Source organism: Xyrauchen texanus, chromosome 33, assembly GCF_025860055.1.
Source record: "Xyrauchen texanus isolate HMW12.3.18 chromosome 33, RBS_HiC_50CHRs, whole genome shotgun sequence".
In the NCBI taxonomy this organism is placed as follows: domain Eukaryota; kingdom Metazoa; phylum Chordata; class Actinopteri; order Cypriniformes; family Catostomidae; genus Xyrauchen; species Xyrauchen texanus.
Window position 1 is genome coordinate 6,027,940 of NC_068308.1, and position 21,514 is coordinate 6,049,453.

General features: G+C 40.1%; 1 protein-coding gene across 1 annotated transcript in view; it reads right to left on the reverse strand.

Moving 5' to 3' along the window:
* The window catches only part of LOC127626426 (ras-related C3 botulinum toxin substrate 1), a 35,073-nt gene extending 15,710 nt beyond the window's left edge, over nt 1–19,363 (reverse strand). The window contains exons 1-2 of the mRNA XM_052102175.1: nt 19,054–19,363; nt 18,077–18,148 (exon numbers count right to left, since the gene is read on the reverse strand). Of these exons, the coding sequence (XP_051958135.1) occupies nt 18,077–18,148; nt 19,054–19,088 (107 nt within the window). The 5' untranslated portion in view covers nt 19,089–19,363. The remainder of the gene's footprint in view (nt 1–18,076; nt 18,149–19,053) is intronic.
* Nucleotides 19,364–21,514: the final 2,151 nt, after the last annotated feature.

A 21,514-nucleotide genomic window follows, 5' to 3' on the forward strand; every position in this document is an offset into this window, starting at 1 on the left:
TGTTTTTTTTTTTTTCGTCTATTTGAAAGTTAAGCTAATAATAATATGTTGCATTCTATACAGCCTGATTATGTCATTTAAGTTACATAGACTGCCTCCAGTTTTCCTCAACTTGACTAATTAAGAGGCGATATATTTGACCGGCATATCATCAAAATGTCCGTAAAACGAAACCTCTGCCGGTCACTTTGACCGGCACCATTTTTTTCTAGCGGAAACTCTGGACCAAAGGTAATACCACCAATCTGTTTCAACACTTGGAGCACAATCACGTTATCGAATACGAGCAGTGCATGGCTCTAAAAAAAAAAAAGAGAGACTGACAAGCGCCCAGTAACAAGTGCCTCCACAAAGCAGGTGTCGATAACAAGCATTTACAAATGCTACACAATATGAAAAGGATTCAAGAAGATGGAAAGAAATAACTGACGCTATTTGTTACTACATCGCGAAGGATATGGCTCCCATAGCTACAGTGGAGCGCAGTGGGTTTAAACGCCTCGTTAAAACTCTCGACAGAAGATACACAGTGCCATCGCGACCATATTTTTCCCAAACTGTGCTGCCCAACATGCACAAAATATGTCGCAAAAAGGTAGCTGTTGAACTGAAGTCTGTCAGTTATTTTCTACTTTTGACATGGCAATATTTAAAATAATTGTATTTACTTTGCAAAAAATTCAAGTTATTTATTTCCTACCTTTTTAGGAAACTTGCTGTTTACATTAAATCTGAAATGTGACCTTTTTTTCATAATACGTTTTCATTTCAAGCAATGTGTGCTTTGATTTTAATTGTTTGAAATATTCAACCATAAATAAATAACCATAAATAGTTTGTTTCCTTCAATTATTTGAAAATCTCAAAGATAAGAAATGCACTCTTTCATTAGGAAAAAAATATCCCACCTTTAATAGTTGAGCATATTTACAGTACAAACCTTGTCAGTAAAATATGAGGGCAAAAAAAAATAAAAAAATAAAAAATTAATCGTTCATTAATCGTAATCGAGGTAAAATGATCAATTAATCGAGATTTTGATTTTAGGTCAAATCGTCCAGCCCGAAGCGCTGTCATCTACTACAAACAGAGCATGTGATGCTCATAATAGTGTTTTCCATGAATGAGCCATGGATCTCTAAAAGTATGAGCAGTTTGTGTCTATGTCAGCACAAAACCGGCTCCACACATTCACAAGCACTCACATTTAAAACACTGCCTGTGCAAACAATATATTTATTTCATTAAATCTTAGCTTTTTCTGTTAAATAATCTCACTAGGTCATGACGTGATTTTTTTTTTTAATTAACATTTTATTGACATATATTGATTATATATATATATATAGACAAACATATAACAAAGAAAAAATACAACATTTAACCCCACCCCGACCCCCAACGAACACCTCTTTGGTCACAAGACATGACTTTAATCTGTGTGGTGAATAAACTGAATCATTTGGAGTGGTTTTTGACTCAGCAAAACAGTAAAGGGACACTTTAGAAAACAGAAAACCAAAAAAGCAAACAGGACTACGTTTTAGGTGTGATATATACCCATGGGACTGATATATACCCATGGGAAGTCCATAAACAGAGCTAAAATGTTGGTGAAACCCCCCCCCCCACTGAAATTTACCAAGATATTATTTTGATAATATCTATATATAATATGTATCTATTTAATACATTCTATAGGTTGTATTAGGCTGCTAGTGCATGATTTACTTAAGGTGAGATTTTCCCAGTATGTGCAATTATACAAATATTTTATTCAATTATTTTTTAAATAAATAACTTAGTCATTCACACCACTGGTAGCCTATTACAACCTTTCTAATGTAAAAATTACTTCTTGATGAATATAAGATTGTTTTCTAAAAAAATGTAATACTGTATACATATAGTTGGATATACTTGGAAAACATCACCTAAAGTCAGTGAATCTTTCCACTGGCAGCCGACTGTAACCTTTATAATTTGGATAATTATTATATATTTTTTAAATAACCATGTTTTCCAAGTTAGAATGTGCAAATCAATTGAATGAATGCTTGGACACCACGGACGTATAAGCACAATTTATAAACTTCTTAGATGGTCCCTTACCGATGGTGGATATCGTACCTAAAACTAATGCTGTGTCTCAATTAGGGCTGCAACTAATGATTATTTTGATAATCAATTAATCTAACGATTATTAGAAAGATTATTCGACTATTCTGTGATTATTGCAATGATTAATCATTAGCTCTTAACAGATTATCCAGCTTGTATTAAGGTTGTATTAAACATGCTTACTAACAATAAAAGACAAATCATCTTTTACAAATACCTCTTAATGACATTCACTGAATTATAGGGAAAAAATACTTTAATTCAGTGAAGAAATTCACTGCAAAAAAAAGTGTTTTTGTCTTGATTTCCATTTAAAATGGTCTAAAAATCCATACGTGTATTTTGTATATACACATGTATTTTTCACTTTGTTATACTTCTGCGAGTGGAGTAAAGACAAAATATACTTATATTCAAGATCTATTCTCTAAAAACAAGTCTAAATATCTTATATGCTGCTTCTCAGTTGAATGCATCTATTTTTAAAGGATTTTTAGATATTTTTATTTGTTATATTATATTCATCATACTCAAATAACAATGTTTTTCTTCTGCAGTATAGTTCTTAAAGTAAATGTACATTGTTTTAAATGAGTTTTAGATATTTTTATTGGAAAACAAGAAAAACAAATAAATGTATATTGTTGCAGTTTATAATGGGGTGAACACTACCTTTCTCACCTTTCTGTTCACTTCAATCCAACTTTAACTAAAAACAATCCCTCTCTTATTAATATAGCTGCTTATTGCCAACTGCCTTCATGATAAGAAATGCACAGTGACATATTATGATTCTATAAGTCGCAATCTATAAAATTTTAATCTAGCTGCATTAAGCGTGTGTAGCCAGGTTGAAATTATTCTTTAATATAAGGTATACAAGTTGAATAAATAATTTCATAGTTTAATAAACAGAGGTTTAAAAGTTGATTCGTTGACCAGCCATAGATTTATAATTTGCTCAATGAGAGAAATGCATATTGGAGTAATGTTCATGTTATACTGAATTCAGCATTTAAAATGTTAAATATTTGTTGTGTAATAATATATGTGAAAATGCTTTGAAAATGCATGTAAGAATAGGAAAAAAGAGTTTACACTAAGGTTTTGTGAATTTATTTTATTTCTGAAAAGTTTGTGAATGAGCCAATCACATTTGAGTAAAAAGGAAAAGAGAGAGTGGGAGGGACGAAGGATTGAGGAGAGAAGCGTGATGTCTCGAGGAAAGAGAAATGATGTTAAGATGAATGTAATGCACCAGTTTAGTGAGAGTGTTAAACCAGGACTCTTATCACGAAAGCGGGAATGGTGATATTTCTGTCAGTTTGAGTGGACTGCTCAGCACAAGAAGACAGAAACAAGTTTGTGTTAGCTGCTGACTAAGTGGCTAGTGCATTTTGCATAGACTTAGCTACTGAAGCTAGCGGTTATCGGCCTGGCCTAGTTAAGCCTGTGTGAAGCTGCGAGACCGTCTGCGGACAAAGACCCTGGCGGAGCTGGATAGCGTTACGAGTCGCGGACTTTGCCGAGATCGATCAGCGGTGTGAGTTTCAACTCTGTGAATCTTCTCTTCAACGATCTATTCTTCATCGTGGATCTTCTCGTCATATCTCCTGCTGTTGTCAGCCTGTCAGCCTGTGCTGCGTGAGGCAACAATTCCCATTGAGTGTACAGGTATTCATTTGTTTTGGCCTGCGTGGTCGATCGGCCATGTTGCTAAAGGCTACCACGTACCGAGCTACATACAGGCCTGCATCGTTTGAACATTTGAAGGGTATTTCAGATTAGACTAGGTTATTGCCGGCTATTTTATTTTCTTGGGCCCTTATGTTTTGAATGTGAATTTGAGTGCATTTGTGATCTGAAAAGTGATTTTTTGCCAGACACATTTAACTAATAATTTACTTTTTCTAAATAAATCTTTTATATTGTTTTTTATATAACAGTTGTTCTTAGTGACTATTTTGATATATTAAGTTAAATAAGAAAAGAGTGTTTTGGGTTAAATGTGGAAGGTGTATAAGGACAAAAGTAATTCCTAGATATTTCATATTAGAGTGTGAATATTAATACTTAAATGGTGATTTAAAGGAAAAGAGTATTTCATACAATAAGTTAGTAATTACATACACACAATATAAGCACTAATAAGTTTATTAGAGAAATCCCACTTATTTGATTAATTGGATAGAAGTTTTAAAGAACTCAGGATAGCCACCTCTCACTATAGTTATACACGCTAGAGAGGCGCTACATAAAATGGAGGCACCGCTAGGATCATAGTGTGGGTTCTCTACTATTTTTTATTTTTTTTTCTCCTATTTACAACTGAAAATTAGCATTCTGAAACTTTTAATAGAGCTAACTTATAAACCAATATGGAGCGCATAAAACAGTTAGCATCAGAATTAAAGGGATGGTGCCGTGGCGAGGCATTAGAGGAGGCTCATGCAGTCATGGTGCTCATTCGAGAAGATGTAGACACAAGTGTAATTGAAGAGACAATGCAAACAGTGAAGTGTTTGGGACGTGTGCGAGTCAGAGGCCGCATCTTCAACAGCCAACAAAACCGATACTTGGTCTTGTGTGAATGTAAGGAAGTAGTAAAAGGCGAAATAATTCCCTTTGAAGTGTCTCCTATTGAAGGTGGAGGGCCGTGGTCTCTTATCATAGCAGATGAAGCGTCACGAGGCAGTACACAATTTCTGATGTCCGAATCGCAACAAGCTCCAGGTACACATGTTGAAGACCTTCGCACATTGTTTCCAGAAGATGAGGCTGCTGCCAAGTCAACAGAGGCCATTCTGCGAGCTGTGAGTGATTTACTTGACAAGACGTCAAAGTCCTCAAGTGAGCATGGAAGCTATCGCCGCCTACGAACTTTCTCTGGGTTGTTGCCCACCCCAGCTGGAGAAGAGCAGTTTGACCACTGGTTGGGTCAAGCACGGCTCATGGTGGAAGAGAGTGATTGCTCTCACAAAGAGAAGAGGCGGAGACTGATGGAAAGTCTTAGAGGCCCGGCTTGACATTGTAAAAGCAGCACGAGCCAGTGATCCTGATGTGAGCCCGAAGACTGCTTAGAGGCCCTTGAGCATGCTTTTGGGACAGCAGAATCAGGAGAAGAGTTGTATTTTGCCTTTAGTTTACTGCAGCAACAACCAGGTGAGAAGCTGTCTGACTTCCTCAGACGACTCGAACAGTCGCTGAATAGAGTTGTGCAGAGAGATGGTCTTCCCCTTGGGTGTGCAGATAAAGCAAGGCTCGAACAGTTGTTGCGTGGTGCGATAGCCTCGGATATGATGTTAGTTAACCTTCGTCTGAGAGAGAGGAAAGCCACACCCCCAACCTTTCTCCAGCTGTTAAAGGAGATACGCACAGAAGAGGGATTCGAGGCCTCACGAAAGAAGATTACTCCTGTCATGCAAAGTGGAAATGTAAGGCAGAATGCTGATGTGAGACAAACTGAAATTCAGAACTTGAAGGCTGAGATCAAAGAACTTAAGGCCTTGGTTGCTGCTGTCGTGTCTAAGCAATCACAAGACACGTCAGTTAGCAGTGAGAAAATTCCCCCAAATGTAGAGTACAGTGAGTGCAGTTCGGACAGTGAGATAGCAGCTTTGAAAAAACAAATGAAGCGCTTGCAACAGAAAGTCACAAATAAAGTAGCTGAACCTCAAGCTGCTGTTTCAGCTGTGAATGCAACAAACCCAGTAGTCAGCTCCCACAAAGATCATTCAAAGTATCGGAGGAACACTTCTGTTATCGATGTGGTGAGAGTGGGCATTTTGCAAGGAAGTGTCAAAACTCAGAAAACCAGGCTAAAGTTATCAAGAGACTTATACAAGCTCTGAAGCTGTCCAAGAACAACCAGCCATCAAGTGATGCCACCGCTAATGCAGTTAACTGTTCTGTTAAGAAAAGTACCGCTGACATGTCTGAGAGTGTGCATATTCCTGATGGGTTAGTTGGGCCGCCTAGCCTGGTGCCGCTGAAGGTTAATGGACAACCCTGCACTGCTTTGTTAGATAGTGGCTCCCAGGTGACGATTATTTTTGAACCCTGGTACCAGAAGTACTTGTCTGATATGCCCATTCAGCCAGTGTCTGGCCTTTCCCTGTGGGGTTTAAGCGAGTCTAGAGCTAGCTACCCTTACCGTGGCTACGTGGTAGTTGATATGGAGTATCCAGCGGAAGTGTTAGGAACCAGCCAGACTGTAACTGTCCTAGCTCTCATATGTCCAAACCCCAGGGCTGAAAATTATTCCAAAGCTGAAGATGAGACGGCTGTCATTGTGGGCACCAATGCGAGCCATGTTAGACGCTTGGTGGATCAATGCAAAGACAATGGCATTGATGTCACTCGAACACTAGGCCTTCGTGTTTGTGTCAAGGAAGATCAACCTGCACTCAAGGGTGTTGCTGTCCCGGTCCATGATGATGAAGCTGGCCGTGTCAGATGGATGGGTCCAGGCCCTTTGGTCTTAACCCCAGATGGTGACGCTCCGGTTGTGTGCAAGGTCGAGTTGAAGAAGCATGTTGCTCAAGAAATCCTGATGATAGACTCATCACCTGCAGCCTCCTTACCTGCTGATGTGATGCTTCATCCCATGGTTGTTCCCAGTGGAGCCTTGGATGTCAACAGCTTGAGAATACTACTCAAGAATGAATCTTCAAGAGAAGCTTCCATACCTGTGGGAACAGTGATTGGATGTGTGTATCACATTGATTCAGTTGCGACTATTCCCCCTAAGGAGACTGTTTCCTCTGACTTTGATGAGAGCATGATCAACTTTGGTGACTCTCCTATCTCAGAACAATGGAAGAACAGATTATGTAAGAAACTGGCTCAGAAGTCTCATGTCTTCTCAATGCAAGAGTGGGACGTGGGATTAGCCCGAGGAGTAGAGCACAGAATCCGACTTTCTGATTCCCGGCCTTTCCGTCAACGATCACGCCGGCTGGCCCCTGCAGATATCGAAGATGTGAGAAAGCATCTACAGGAACTTCTGCAGGCAGGGATCATAACCGAGTCGCGAAGCCCATATGCATCCCCAATAGTTGTAGTCAGAAAGAAGACTGGGGCTATTAGGATGTGCATAGATTACAGACTGTTGAATAGCCGAACCATACCTGACCAGTATACAACTCCATGCATTGAAGATGCACTGAATGCGTTAACAGGGAGCCAGTGGTTCTCTGCACTGGATTTGCGTTCAGGCTACTACCAGATAGCTATGTCCGAAGAGGACAAGGAGAAAACGGCGTTCATTTGCCCGTTAGGGTTCTTTCAGTTCGAACGAATGCCGCAAGGCATTACCGGGGCACCAGCAACCTTTCAAAGGTTGATGGAAAAGGCAGTGGGTGACATGAACCTCCTACAAGTTCTCGTGTACCTTGACGACGTGATAGTGTTTGGAAAAACTCTCGAGGAACACGAAGAGAGACTGCTCAAGGTTCTAGATCGTCTCGGTGAAGTTGGGCTGAAACTCTCAGTTGACAAGTGTCAGATCTGTCTGCCGAGGGTCAAGTACCTGGGGCACATTGTGTCTGCAGATGGCGTTGCCCCAGATCCAAACAAGATTGAGGCTGTCACTACCTGGCCAATGCCAACAAACCTGAAGACGTTACAATCTTTCCTAGGGTTTTGTGGTTATTACCACGATTCATTCAGAACTATTCTGCAATCGTTAGACCACTGACTGAACTCACGAAGGGATATGCTCCAACTCAAAAGAGAAATAAATATGCTCAAGATGTGAACAAAGTCTACTTGAAAGAATCAGAACCTTTTGGGGAAAGATGGGACAAAGCCTGCACCAAAGCGTTTCATCACATAATTCACTGTCTGACACATGCGCCTGTTCTGGCATTTGCCAATCCACAGAATCCATACATCCTGCATGTGGACGCAAGCTTGAAAGGTCTGGGCGCTGTCCTTTACCAAGAACACACTGAAGGCCTGAGACCAGTTGCCTTTGCAAGCAGAAAACTCAGCTCTGCAGAGAGAAACTACCCCATACATCAGCTTGAATTCTTGTCCCTCAAGTGGGCAGTAGTCGACAAATTCCACGACTATCTGTATGGGGCAAGATTCACCGTACGTACTGACAACAACCCGCTACGTACGCGTGCTGTCCACAGCCAAGCTCAATCGCGGTGGGCCATCGCTGGCTAGCTGCCTTATCGACATACGAGTTCGATGTGCAGTATCGCCCAGGCCGACAGAACATTGATGCAGACCTGTTGTCAAGGAACATGCCAGAAGAGGATGACGATGGCTGGGTGACTATACCTCAGTCTGGAGTGAAGACCATCTGCCAGAGAGTTGGCATCCCAGAGTTCGCACGCAGTACACCAGTCTGTGTTGCTCAGCTTGGAGCATCCCCCCATTGTGTTCCTGACCTGTATGCGTTTCCAACACACATGGAGTTAAAGTCCCTGGAACTCATGTCCAAGCAGAATCTCAGAAAGGCTCAGGAAGAGGATGAAGCCATCGGACCGGCCATACAAGCCGTCAAGCATGGGCGCTGGCCAGAGGATGTGAACGGGAGTCCTGAGTTGTCCAGATTGAAAAGAGAAGCTGGGAAGCTGTCAATGCAAGATGGATTGCTGTACCGGTGCAGCCAGAGACCATCTGGAGATGTGGTCAGTCAACTCATCCTGCCAAGAGAGTTCCGGGAGATGGTTATGCAGGCCATGCATGATGACCTGGGGCACCTGGGACAAGAAAGAACTGTTGACCTGCTCCGAAGTCGATTCTTTTGGCCTAGGATGTCGATGCATGTGGAAGAATACATCAAGAACTGTGGAGAGTGTGTCACTCACAAGACGCCTATACAGAGAGCTGCTCCATTGCATCAGATCGTAAGCCAAGGGCCTATGGATTTAGTGTGCATGGACTTTCTTTCCATGGAGCCTGACTCCAAAGGCATAAGCAACGTGTTAGTGGTCACAGATCATTTCACGAGATACGCTCAGGCTTTCCCAACAAAAAGCCAGAAGGCCCATGTTGTGGCAAAGGTCTTGATTGAAAAATATTTCATACATTATGGACTGCCTTCTAGGATCCATTCGGATCAAGGAAGAGATTTCGAAAGCCGCTTGATCCGAGAGCTGTTGACCTTGATGGGGATACACAAGTCGCGGACCACACCGTATCATCCGCAAGGAGACCCGCAGCCAGAAAGGTTCAACAGAACTCTGCTCTCAATGTTAGGTACGTTAAGCCGGGAGAAGAAGCGTACGTGGAGCCAACATGTGCCTTACTTGGTCCATGCGTACAATAGCACAAAGTGTGATGCCACAGGGTACTCGCCTTACCATTTAATGTTTGGCAGAGAGGCGAGACTTCCTGTTGATTTGTGTTTTGGAACGTCCCCAGATGGCATAGAAGATGCGTCTCACACCCGATATGTCACAAAGCTGAAGGAAGACTTGAAGCAAGCCTATAAGCTAGCCTCTGATGCTGCAGACAAACGGCATCAGAGAAACAAAAGGTTGTATGATCGCCGAGTTACCTTTCAGTCCATAGACATTGGCGACAGAGTACTGCTCCGGAATTTAGGCCTGAGAGGCAAGCACAAACTAGAAAGTAAGTGGAGCCCTGACCCATATGTTGTTGTTGGAAAGATGCCAAACCTACCTGTGTTCAAAATCAAACGGGAGGATGGAAGGCTAGGGAAAAAAACTATGCACAGAGACCACCTTCTTCCTATTGGACAGCTTGTGAGAATGCCACACTTAGACCAGTATGCTGATCCACCTGCCAGACCTAAGACCAGAGCAGACACTCGCAAGAAAAGTCAAAGAGACTTGAGACCAGAGAATCGAGCGTTACAGGAGTTTTCTGATTCGTCCTCTGACATGGAGTATTATGTCACTCAACGTGTCACTCGGAGAGAGCCTGTCCCAAGGGTGCTAAAAACTGCCAGGCCAGTAATTGACTTAGAAGATGACCCTGAACCAGAACATGAAAATTACCCTAAAGCTGAACCTGTTCATGAAAATGATTCAGACCCAGACAATGTTGACCACAACTTTGAACCGGAATCTGAGGATAAGGAGTGTGATCAGGAAGTAGCTCTGGAAGAGACCAGTGAAGCTGGATCAGAGTCTGACCCTGAAGAAGTATCTGAGGTCCAGGAGGATAGAATGCAGCCCAGATCTGAGCCTAGACCTAAGAGAACTGCCAAGCCAACTATTAGACTTACCTATGATGAGCCTGGTAGATCAAGAGATCAGCCTCTAACCATTGTACACAGAGGGATAGTCATTAAAATAGGAAAACACTAGAACAATAGTTATTATGCCCTTAGGACTCCTATGTTAGTTTATTAGTGTCTGATGAGGACAAACAGACATTTAAAAGGGGGAGGGTGTAGCCAGGTTGAAATTATTCTTTAATATAAGGTATACAAGTTGAATAAATAATTTCATAGTTTAATAAACAGAGGTTTAAAAGTTGATTCGTTGACCAGCCATAGATTTATAATTTGCTCAATGAGAGAAATGCATATTGGAGTAATGTTCATGTTATACTGAATTCAGCATTTAAAATGTTAAATATTTGTTGTGTAATAATATATGTGAAAATGCTTTGAAAATGCATGTAAGAATAGGAAAAAAGAGTTTACACTAAGGTTTTGTGAATTTATTTTATTTCTGAAAAGTTTGTGAATGAGCCAATCACATTTGAGTAAAAAGGAAAAGAGAGAGTGGGAGGGACGAAGGATTGAGGAGAGAAGCGTGATGTCTGCGGAAAGAGAAATGATGTTAAGATGAATGTAATGCACCAGTTTAGTGAGAGTGTTAAACCAGGACTCTTATACGAAACGGGAATGGTGATATTTCTGTCAGTTTGAGTGGACTGCTCAGCACAAGAAGACAGAAACAAGTTTGTGTTAGCTGCTGACTAAGTGGCTAGTGCATTTTGCATAGACTTAGCTACGAAGCTAGCGGTTATCGGCCTGGCCTAGTTAAGCCTGTGTGAAGCTGCGAGACCGTCTGCGGACAAAGACCCTGACGGAGCCGGATAGCGTTACCGAGTGCGGACTTTGCCGAGATCGTCAGCGGTGTGAGTTTCAACTCTGTGAATCTTCTCTTCAACGATCTATTCTTCATCGTGGATCTTCTCGTCATATCTCCTGCTGTTGTCGCCTGTCAGCCTGTGCGCGTGAGGCAACAATTCCCATTGAGTGTACAGGTATTCATTTGTTTTGGCCTGCGTGGTCGATCGGCCATGTTGCTAAAGGCTACCACGTACCCGAGCTACATACAGGCCTGCATCGTTTGAACATTTGAAGGGTATTTCAGATTAGACTAGGTTATTGCCGGCTATTTTATTTTCTTGGGCCCTTATGTTTTGAATGTGAATTTGAGTGCATTTGTGATCTGAAAAGTGATTTTTTGCCAGACACATTTAACTAATAATTTACTTTTTCTAAATAAATCTTTTATATTGTTTTTTATATAACAGTTGTTGTTAGTGACTATTTTGATATATTAAGTTAAATAAGAAAAGAGTGTTTTGGGTTAAATGTGGAAGGTGTATAAGGACAAAAGTAATTCCTAGATATTTCATATTAGAGTGTGAATATTAATACTTAAATGGTGATTTAAAGGAAAAGAGTATTTCATACAATAAGTTAGTAATTACATACACACAATATAAGCACTAATAAGTTTATTAGAGAAATCCCACTTATTTGATTAATTGGATAGAAGTTTTAAAGAACTCAGGATAGCCACCTCTCACTATAGTTATACACGCTAGAGAGGCGCTACACGTGCACGCTTGAGGGACGTGCGTCCCATGACAAAGTGCGTCTCATCTGGGTGCAGTTTCAATGTCTCCCCCTTAGATCGAGACATTCGTGCAAATCATAGAAGAGGCGCTGACTGCACAGAGAAATGCTAGTTTTGGAGTTTGTAGTTAATTAAATGACCTGCTTCCGTATTATTTTAACTTTAATAAAGCTATAACGCATTAAATATAACTGCATTTAAGATATAACACTGCAGACTCCACAACAAAATTCTATATTTACTTATTTTGTATAATTCCCTTGTACTTTGCGATCTACATAAGCTGAAGCTGTTTGGAAAGTTTAGAGTGCATCTGGACTGTGTAATTCTTCCTGTCTTCATTCTTGTACGAGCTGCAGTGCTGCTCACGCACTTCATCATTAGAGTTTAAAGTGATCTCATGTTACGTTAAATGAGATCAAACGACTATTCGACAATGCAAATGTTGTTGACAATTCTTTATTGTCGACGTTGTCGATAACGTCGACTAATTGTATCAGCCCATCTCAATTAGCTCCCTATGTCATGAATCAGTATACACCGATCAGCCACAACATTAAAACCACCTGCCTAATATCGTGTAGGTACCCCATGTGCCGCCAAAACAGCTCTGACCCGTCGAGGCATGGACTCCACAAGACCTCTGAAGGTGTCCTGTGGTATCTGGCACCAATACAACAATCTTTAGGTAGGTGGTACGTGTCAAAGTAACATCTACATGAATGCCAGGACCCAAAGTTCCCCAGCAGGACATTGCCCAGAGCATCATACTTCTTCCACTGGCCTGCATTCTTTCCATGGTGCATCCTGCTGTGACCACTTCCCCTGGTAAACAATGCACATGCACCCGGCTGTCCACATGATGTAAAAGAAAGCCTGATTCATCAGACCAGGCCACCTTCTTAAATTGCTCTATGGTCCAGTTCTTACACTTACATGCCCATTGTAGGTGCTTTAGGCAGTGGACAGGGGTAGGCATGGACACTCTGAAGCTAGTCTGCAGCTAAGTAGCACCATACGCAGCAAGCAGCGATGCACTCCTGTATTCTGATGCCATTCTATCATGGCCAGCATTAAGTTTTTCAGCAATTTGTGCTCGAGTAGCTCTTCTGTTGGATCCTACCAGATGGGCTAACCTTCTGTTACCGGTTATCCTTCCTTGGACCACTTTTGGTAAGTACAAACCACTGCACAATGGGATCACCCCACATGACCTGCCGTTTTGGAGAAGCTCTGACCCAGTCATTTAGCCATCACAATTTGGCACTTGTCTAAGTTACTCAGATCCTTACGCTTGCTAATTTTTCCTGATTCCAACACATGAAATTCAAGAATTGACTGCTTAATATAAATGCTGCCTAATAGATCCTACCCCTTTGACAGGTGCCATTGTAACAAGATAATCAATGTTATTCACTTCACCTGTCAGTGGTTTTTAATGTTTTAATACACAAACAAGTCTAACTCTTGTAACAACTCTAGAATTTAACAGATTGTTCTCTTTTATGGTCATTATGGATGAAAGACATTAGAAACAACATCTCTTTTAAACACTAGTGCTATCTTTTAACCATTTGAAAGACTCCAGAAGACATGACAACGTTTTCGGTAAGGGAACATAATGAGAAATTATGCTCTATGTTGGTGTCCCAGGTATATGTAGGTGTGCCAATTCAGGTCCTGAGAATTGGTAGTGTGTAGGGGCAGGTGTAGGTGACTCAGTTTGGTAGAGCAGGTCGGCTGCCAATCGCAGGGTTGGTGGTTCGATTCCAGGCCCACACGACTCCACATGCCGAAGTGTCCTTGGGCAAGACACTGAACCCCAAGCGCCTTACATGGCAGCTCTGCCGCCATTGCTGTAGGAATGTGTGCGTGAATTGGTGATTGGGACACAGTGTAAAGCACTTTGTAACCTCTAAGATTAAAAAAAGCACTTTATAAATGCAGACCATTTACCAGGTTCAACTCAAGGTTGCTGTGACCACACTAGACAGCCAGCTGATCAGCCTTCCATTTGTATGCAGACTCGACACCATCACGGATGGTGCGGCCACTGTGCCGTCTGCAAACTTCAGGAGGTTGATAGTGGGGTCTTTAGCAGTGCAGTCATTCATATTCAGGAAGAAGAGCAATAGAGAAAGAACGCATCCCTGAGGAGCACAAGTGCTAATAGTGAGGGTCCTGAATGTGAGTTTCTCCAGTTTAACTAGCTGCTGCCTGTCTGTCAGAAAACTGGTGATCCATCGACAGATTGGGGTGGGCACAGAGAGCTGTGTCAGTTTGGTTGAGAGAAGATCAGGTGTGATGTTATTTAAGGCTGAACTGAAGTCCACAAATAGGATCCTTGCACAAGTCCCAGGTCTATCGAGGTGTTGCAGGATATAAGGTAGTCCCATATTGACAGCATGCACAGACCTGTTTGCTCGGTAAGCTAACACATGGGGGTCCAGCAGGGGCCCAGTGATGTCCTTCAGGTAGGCCAAAACCAGTCTCTCAAATGACTTCATGACCACAGATGTGAGATCGACAGGTCTGTAGTCATTAAGTCTTGTGATTTGAATTTTTTTGGGAACCGGAATGATGGTGGAGCGCTTACAGCAGCAGGGAACTTCACACTGCTCCAGTGATCTATTGAAAATCTGTGTGAAGATGGGGACTATGGGTCAGTGCAGACTTTTAGTTGAAACACCATCTGGGCCTGAAGCTTTCCTAGTCTTTTGTTTCTGAAAGCATTAAATAAATATTTGTTTTAAATTTTAATTGTTTTATTTAAGCTTTCTTCAGACATATGTTTCTATGTTTGTGTGATGAGGATTCACGGAGTTTCAGTTTTTTCCAGAAACGCATCACATTTTTGTGACGTGTTTCAGAAATATGCTTGCGAATACAGAGACAGCTGAAAGTGCACCCTTTTCATTTTCTTTATTTTACAAAAGCACAAGGTTTTGTTGTTATTGTGAGCATAGACAAATAAAAGTAGACCTTTTATAATATCTAATGATGTCTTACACTTATCTGTATGCCACAAAATGACGGAGTATTTTATGTTGTTTCCGCTGTAACGTTCAGAAGAACATTCTGAGAATGTCATTCAGCCAACTGTTTTCGTCTATAGAACAGGGTAATATAAGTTTGTGTAAATAAAAAACATATGTCTATAAATATATATTTTTTTCGTTTGGTAATGTGTTTTTTTTATTTAATGCGTCTTTCGTTTGGTAATGTAATTTTTTTATTTAATGCTTTTTTCGTTTAGAATTGGGCTGCAAGCGTTCAAAAAACAAACAACATGCTTTTCTTCTAGTATTCTGTATTTATTTTTAATAAAAAATTATTGTGCACAGAAATGATATGTTTTATGGGCTAATTCCACGACTGCCGTCTATTTTTTGGAATGGTGTGGAAATGCAACTTTAATAAATAAACGGATGGATACTGCGATTAAATTAAATCACAAACAGTGGCTATTCATTTGTTCAGTGTGCACAAGATATTTGTGTTGGCACTCCTGGAAGTGTCACGTTTGCAGATTGGCTCTATATGCCGTAAAGATCAATCAATAATAACGTACAATAAATTGGCTTTCAATACTGTCGTCATGATTAACACAGGCTAATGATTGGGTTTCCAAACCAGTTTTTCACGACATTTGATGTATCAACATAGAGTTTATGCACTTGAGTTAAACGGAAAAATGTTTTGTCGACACGTGACATTTTAGCAATAATGTGCATTTCCATCAGCTTTATTTTGATGCGCTAAAACTTTTTTTGCAAAAAATCCTTGGATGGAAATGCAGTTAGTTTAAACGGCTTGGATCGCCTACTTAGAATGTCACAGACAGACCATCGTGATTTGTGTATGAGAGGAACTTTTGATCCTGATCCTGAAGTTTTTCATTCTGGCGGATAGAATACATGCTTCAGAGGAAGATATTAGAGGAGCGCACAACAGGAAGAAAACGCTGGATTTCCTTAGGATCGTGAATTACATTTTTTAAACTACATCTCTGCATATTTGCAAATGGTATATAATACAAGGTTTATTGATAGTTGCCTTTTATCATTAGAAAAGTAACAGGGAACTGCTGAGGAGAGGCTGATAGAACACGTGCTTCAGAGGAAGATCTAGGAGTGCTCCACAGGATGCTGGATCTGCTGAGGTTGTGTAAGGTTGGTTTATTACATCAGTTTAAATGAGATATGCACATATTTGCAAACGGTATATGATATTAGTTTTATTGATATTTGCCTTTTCCTCATTTGACAAGACAATTAAAAGTTACAGGGAACTGTTGATGAGAGAGAGGGAGAATGAAATAGGCAAGCACTTTTTTAATTAGAAGCTCAAAAGCGTCTGATATGTGGACCGTTTAAATGACACTGTTGCACACCGGTCTATTATTGTTAGAGATGTGCCGATCGATCGGCCGCCTTTTTTGCAGCATGCAGGCAATCCCACATACACTGCTTTCTCAGCCCTTAAAGCATGACAGAATGGCCTATGAAGGTTGAGTGTTGGCAATTCTAAGCATTCACAAATTTAAACTTTCAGACATGATGTAATTGAGATGAATATGCCGGTTTGTTTTTAAAAATGTGTAAGAATTACATGTGTATGAATATTAATTTGCCCATTTTCTAGAGTCGTTACAGTAATTATTCGGACTCGTTGCACAGCGAACAGGTATAGGATAGAGGTGGCTAACAGGTTTAAAAACAAATTAAACAACAAATAAACATGCTAATACATGATACATGAAATGAGTTGTGACAATCAGACGTTGTGTTTAGTGATAGAGACTGTTTGAGCAATCATGAACGCTTTTAGCTTTACTCTCTTTAACATGAGCGCTCTCTGTGTCAATCAAAGATGTGCACACTTCAGGTGTTCTCAATATCTCATCATCAGTCACTCATCCCAATTTAAATCAGATTAATGTTGGTCACAATTAACATGAGCGCTCTCTGTGTCAAAGATGTGCACACTTCAGGTGTTCTCAATATCTCATCATCAGTCACTCATCCCAATTTAAATCAGATTAATGTTGGTCACAATTAACATGAGCGCTCTCTGTGTCAAAGATGTGCACACTTCAGGTGTTCGCAATATCTCATCATCAGTCACTCATCCCAATTTAAATCAGAATAATGTTGGTCACAATACCACTAATAATAAATATAACTTTTTATCCTTCAATAACGACACCGTGTCTTCATGCATTTGCTTAATAATTAGTGATTTGTGTTACAGCAAAACTCAAAGACAGTAAACAGGCCATAGAGCATAATGATTTCTCACTGGAGCAGTTTTAGAGCTTGTTATGAATATATTTTTCTTATTTTTGAATGTATCTCTGCGGTGTGTGATGCTTTCATGGTTTTTACTGGTTGTCAGTATGTCACAATGGCATTTTTATTTTGACAGCTGAACTATTAATAACTGTTTCATTATTGTTGAACTTGGGCCTGTTCAATTGTAACTGTTTACGCCACTTTTAAGTGGAATTGCGAAATTTTAAATTTGTTTTTATAGAATAAATTTTTTGTTGTGACTATTCATGTCAAGCGGTTTACACCATTTGTAAGTGTAGGTAAGATTTCTATTCATACATACAGAACTGGAGTTGTGATTTATTTTTGTACCTGAATATTAAAGTTAAAATAAGCTATTACACCAATCTAAGTAGAAGTTGATTTTATATGTGAGCTTTATCAAAATGCAAAGATAAATGCATTAAGCTGACGACATCATTTATTTACTTTTAATTAATTCGTTACTTTTGTAAACAAACAAAAAAATAGTCTGCAGATCTATTATCTAGACAAATGCATGTATCGGATCAGGACTCTGTATCGGCAGATATTTAATATTTAAATATCGGATCGGGAGACAAAAAAGCTGATCAGGACATCATTAATTATTATAGTATCATGGTGGCATGAAACAACTAAACGAACCATGACTGGTTGTTTACATGTCTCAAGACACTTCACATGCAAGCTGGCGATTTTAAGTGTCCTCAAGAAATTAACCAAAAATTGGCCAAACTGGAAAATTTATCGACCTCTGCGATATATCGGTCGACCACTAATTTTGATTTCAGGTTGACTTTCAGAAACTCATAAATAAGAGAGGGAAGGTTTGCTTACACAGTCGGGATGTACTCTCCAGGGAAAGCATTGGTTGTGTAGCTGATCAGCAGGCATGTTTTTCCTACAGCCCTGACAAAAGAAACAAAGACCATTCATCAAATAAAATCTGATTTATTATGTCTTACATAACATCCACTGATATCATTTGATATTTTAAGAGTGGAAACAGGACTTATAACGTCTGTGCCTGGCATTAAAATGAGCCAGTCTTACTCATGTGAATTATAAAAGTGGGTTTGGCCGTTGACTTCTTATATCATTGCACCACTCCCCACACATCCAGACAACATTTGCTCATATTAACTAAATATGAATGACATATATATATATAGCATGTAAATAAAACGTAGGGAAGGATTAGTTGTAAAGTTGCCATTACCAACACTTTAGAAAGACAAAAAGTACGAAAACAAAACAAAACAGAGACCAGTCGACAAATAAACGGACATTTGAGTTCCCACATCTTGGGACCAAATAATTTCTATACACTTTAAAAAAAATTGTGTTAAATGAATAAGGATGTAAGCCTTTTTTCTTTTTCTTTTTTTAGAATTTCTGTATGATTAGATATTTTAGAACTGAGCGTAATTACAAAAACGTATATTCGCTTTTAAGGATTATTCTCAAGATATTCATAATAAGAATTCACAAGAAATTTCTGAGGCTCCAACAACTTTGACTGTATTAATTTCCATGACTTTTAAAATTCCCATGACAGTGGGTATGTGAAACATAGGTGTTCAATGTCCTCCAGAAGTAGCTACAGAAACTGACAAACACAGATTTAGCGAGCTATATGTGGGTCAGTCTTGAGGAAATAGCAGCTTTTACAATATCCGTGAACTACTAAACTCCATAAAACTTCCCAAATTAAAGGCCCACGAGTTAGTTTAAACTAAAAACACTAGACAGCGAACAAAGAAACATTTAATGAGACAATAGAAAATGATATAATGTAAATAAGGTAAACTCACCCGTCCCCCACCACCACACACTTTATGGCCTGCATCTGTGTATGCCGTTAGCACTCAGATCTGTGAATTAATCAATAAAAGTTGCTATGACCGGTAAAACGAGTCCACAGGGAAAAGAAGATCGGCTCGAGAAAAGTCGAGGTAAAATCCGAAATTTCGCTCAAACTCGGCCGGGTAAGTTAGCTGGTCAACTGCATTCCAGCGCATTTACTCCAGTCAAACAAACAGCCACCACCCCAAAAAAATCTCAGATCCCGGACCGCACAGACACATATCCCGTCCCGGACAATAAACACGCTCCCTGCTGCCGCCTCATGGACTGGAGCGGGTACGCGTGTCTCACGTTCTATGACGCGTCGAACTAGAGTTGACGTCGGTTTCACACTATGGAACGCCAGGCAGGTCAAATATACGCGAATTTTAACACGTAGACAACGCGTAGACAACACGTGAACAACACGTTGTTTGCACGTTGTCAACGTGTTGTCTACGCGTTGTTTACGTGTTGTTAACGTGTTGTTAACGCGTTGACTACGCGTTAACAACACGTAAATAACGTGTCGATTTCATGTGATTCTGAGCCATTTGGCCACTTGTCCAGTTTGAAGGGGTGAGTGTTGCACTTTTCCATTGGCTGCTGAGTAGTAGGGTTAAACCATTTCTGTAAGCCTGGGGGGTTTGCCTGCCACCGTTTAACATACTAAGGATCCTCTAATTTCTTGGTCCTTTTCTTTTGTGTGTAGCCTATAAAAATTTAATATTTGGAGTGCAGTTAAGACTTAAAATAAATTGTAAAGTTATAAACCCATTTTCAAAAAGATAATTTGCCTCCTTTTGCTCAAATACTGCCTATTTTGGTAAACAAACCCATTAGAGGGAATTCATGCTTTTTTACACCATTCATCAATCTTTAGTTCTCATTACATCAACAATTGTGTGGCTGCAAAGTTACAACAGTGGTACTCATTAAATGTTGGTTTAGGATACAGTCCATTGTAATAAATATGTATTTGGAAAACATGTAACTTTAGTCTTTGAACATTTTTATTGAATGTAGGTTATGACCCGCGAGGAGGGGGGGTAACCTTATATCCCGATGAAATGGTAAAATAATGACAATGTCATGATTTAACCAGGTGCTTTGGGTGGGAAACACTGTTAACATTTAAGATGACAAGTCTTAATTTATATATCAAGCAAGCACAGTGTGAATACTGCTGAAGATGCCTACTTCATTTCATAGACCGAAAAGGTTACAATCTGCATCTGACTCCATCAAAAACACCCACAGAGCTAGACAATCATGAGAAAGGTTTTTTTATTTCACAAACATAACATTTTAAAGACACCCCATCGATTGCCCATCACCCAGTCATTGGCCCATGGTTTTATAATGCAATCCAATAAAACACCACCAGAATAATTAACCAGAGATCAATCAAGATCTTCCTGACAAAATCTCAAAAATATATTATATCCTTCATAAACATCATTTATTTCAGGGCAATATTGTGTTCATATTGTTCAGTCCAGACCCTGTAAATGCCAAGAGTGAAAGTAACCCCTACAGCCATCCCATATGCTGTAGTCATATGCTGTAGTCACCACCAGTGGTGGTGGTGTAGTGGTCTACACCACATAACTGGTAAACTGGTAATCAGAAGATCACTGGTTCGAGCCCCACAGCCACCACCATTGTGTCCTTGAGCAAGGCACTTAACTCTAGGTTGCTCTGGGGGGATTGTCCCTGTAATAAGTGCACTGTAAGTCGCTTTGGATAAAAGCGTCTGCCAAATGCATAATGTAAATGTAGTGCTCAGTTGCAGGATTAGCAAATTTTCTGATGTGTAAAGAGGACATGGTATGATATAAAGTCTGGCATTTCCCCATAATAGCATAAGTGCATGTCAAGAAAGATGGAGTTGCTTGAGAGGTGAAGACATGGGCTTGAACTCAACCGACTGTTAGGACGCCTGTATTGGTAACAGTTTACATGGTGCAGAAAGGCATTAAATAAATTAAACAAATACAAAGAAATACAAAGGAATATCAGACTGAGATGATTATGACTGCAACAGATAGCAAAGAGAACGTGACAAGCGCTTTGTCTTCTCGGCATGTTTGATGTAGGCGTGAAGAACCGAGGGATGACTGGTGTCTCAGAAGGACAATCTCTCCTGTTTGCGGCATCCATGGAGAGGGCAGATATTCTGATGGGGTCTGGCTGCTGCCGTCTTCTCCGTTTAACTCTTCCTGCACACTGGACATGCTGTGTGGCCATAGAACAGAATATAGTTTACATTAGATTTGGGCAGTTTTATTTTAGTCCTATTTCACACAATGCTCATGCTGTTCTTTGACCATTGTCTGGCAAGTCAAATATACCTCAGCAAAATCCCCCACTGCTAATGTTAAATGACTGGTATAGTAGGGCAACTTCAGCATTGGTGATTAATTTAGC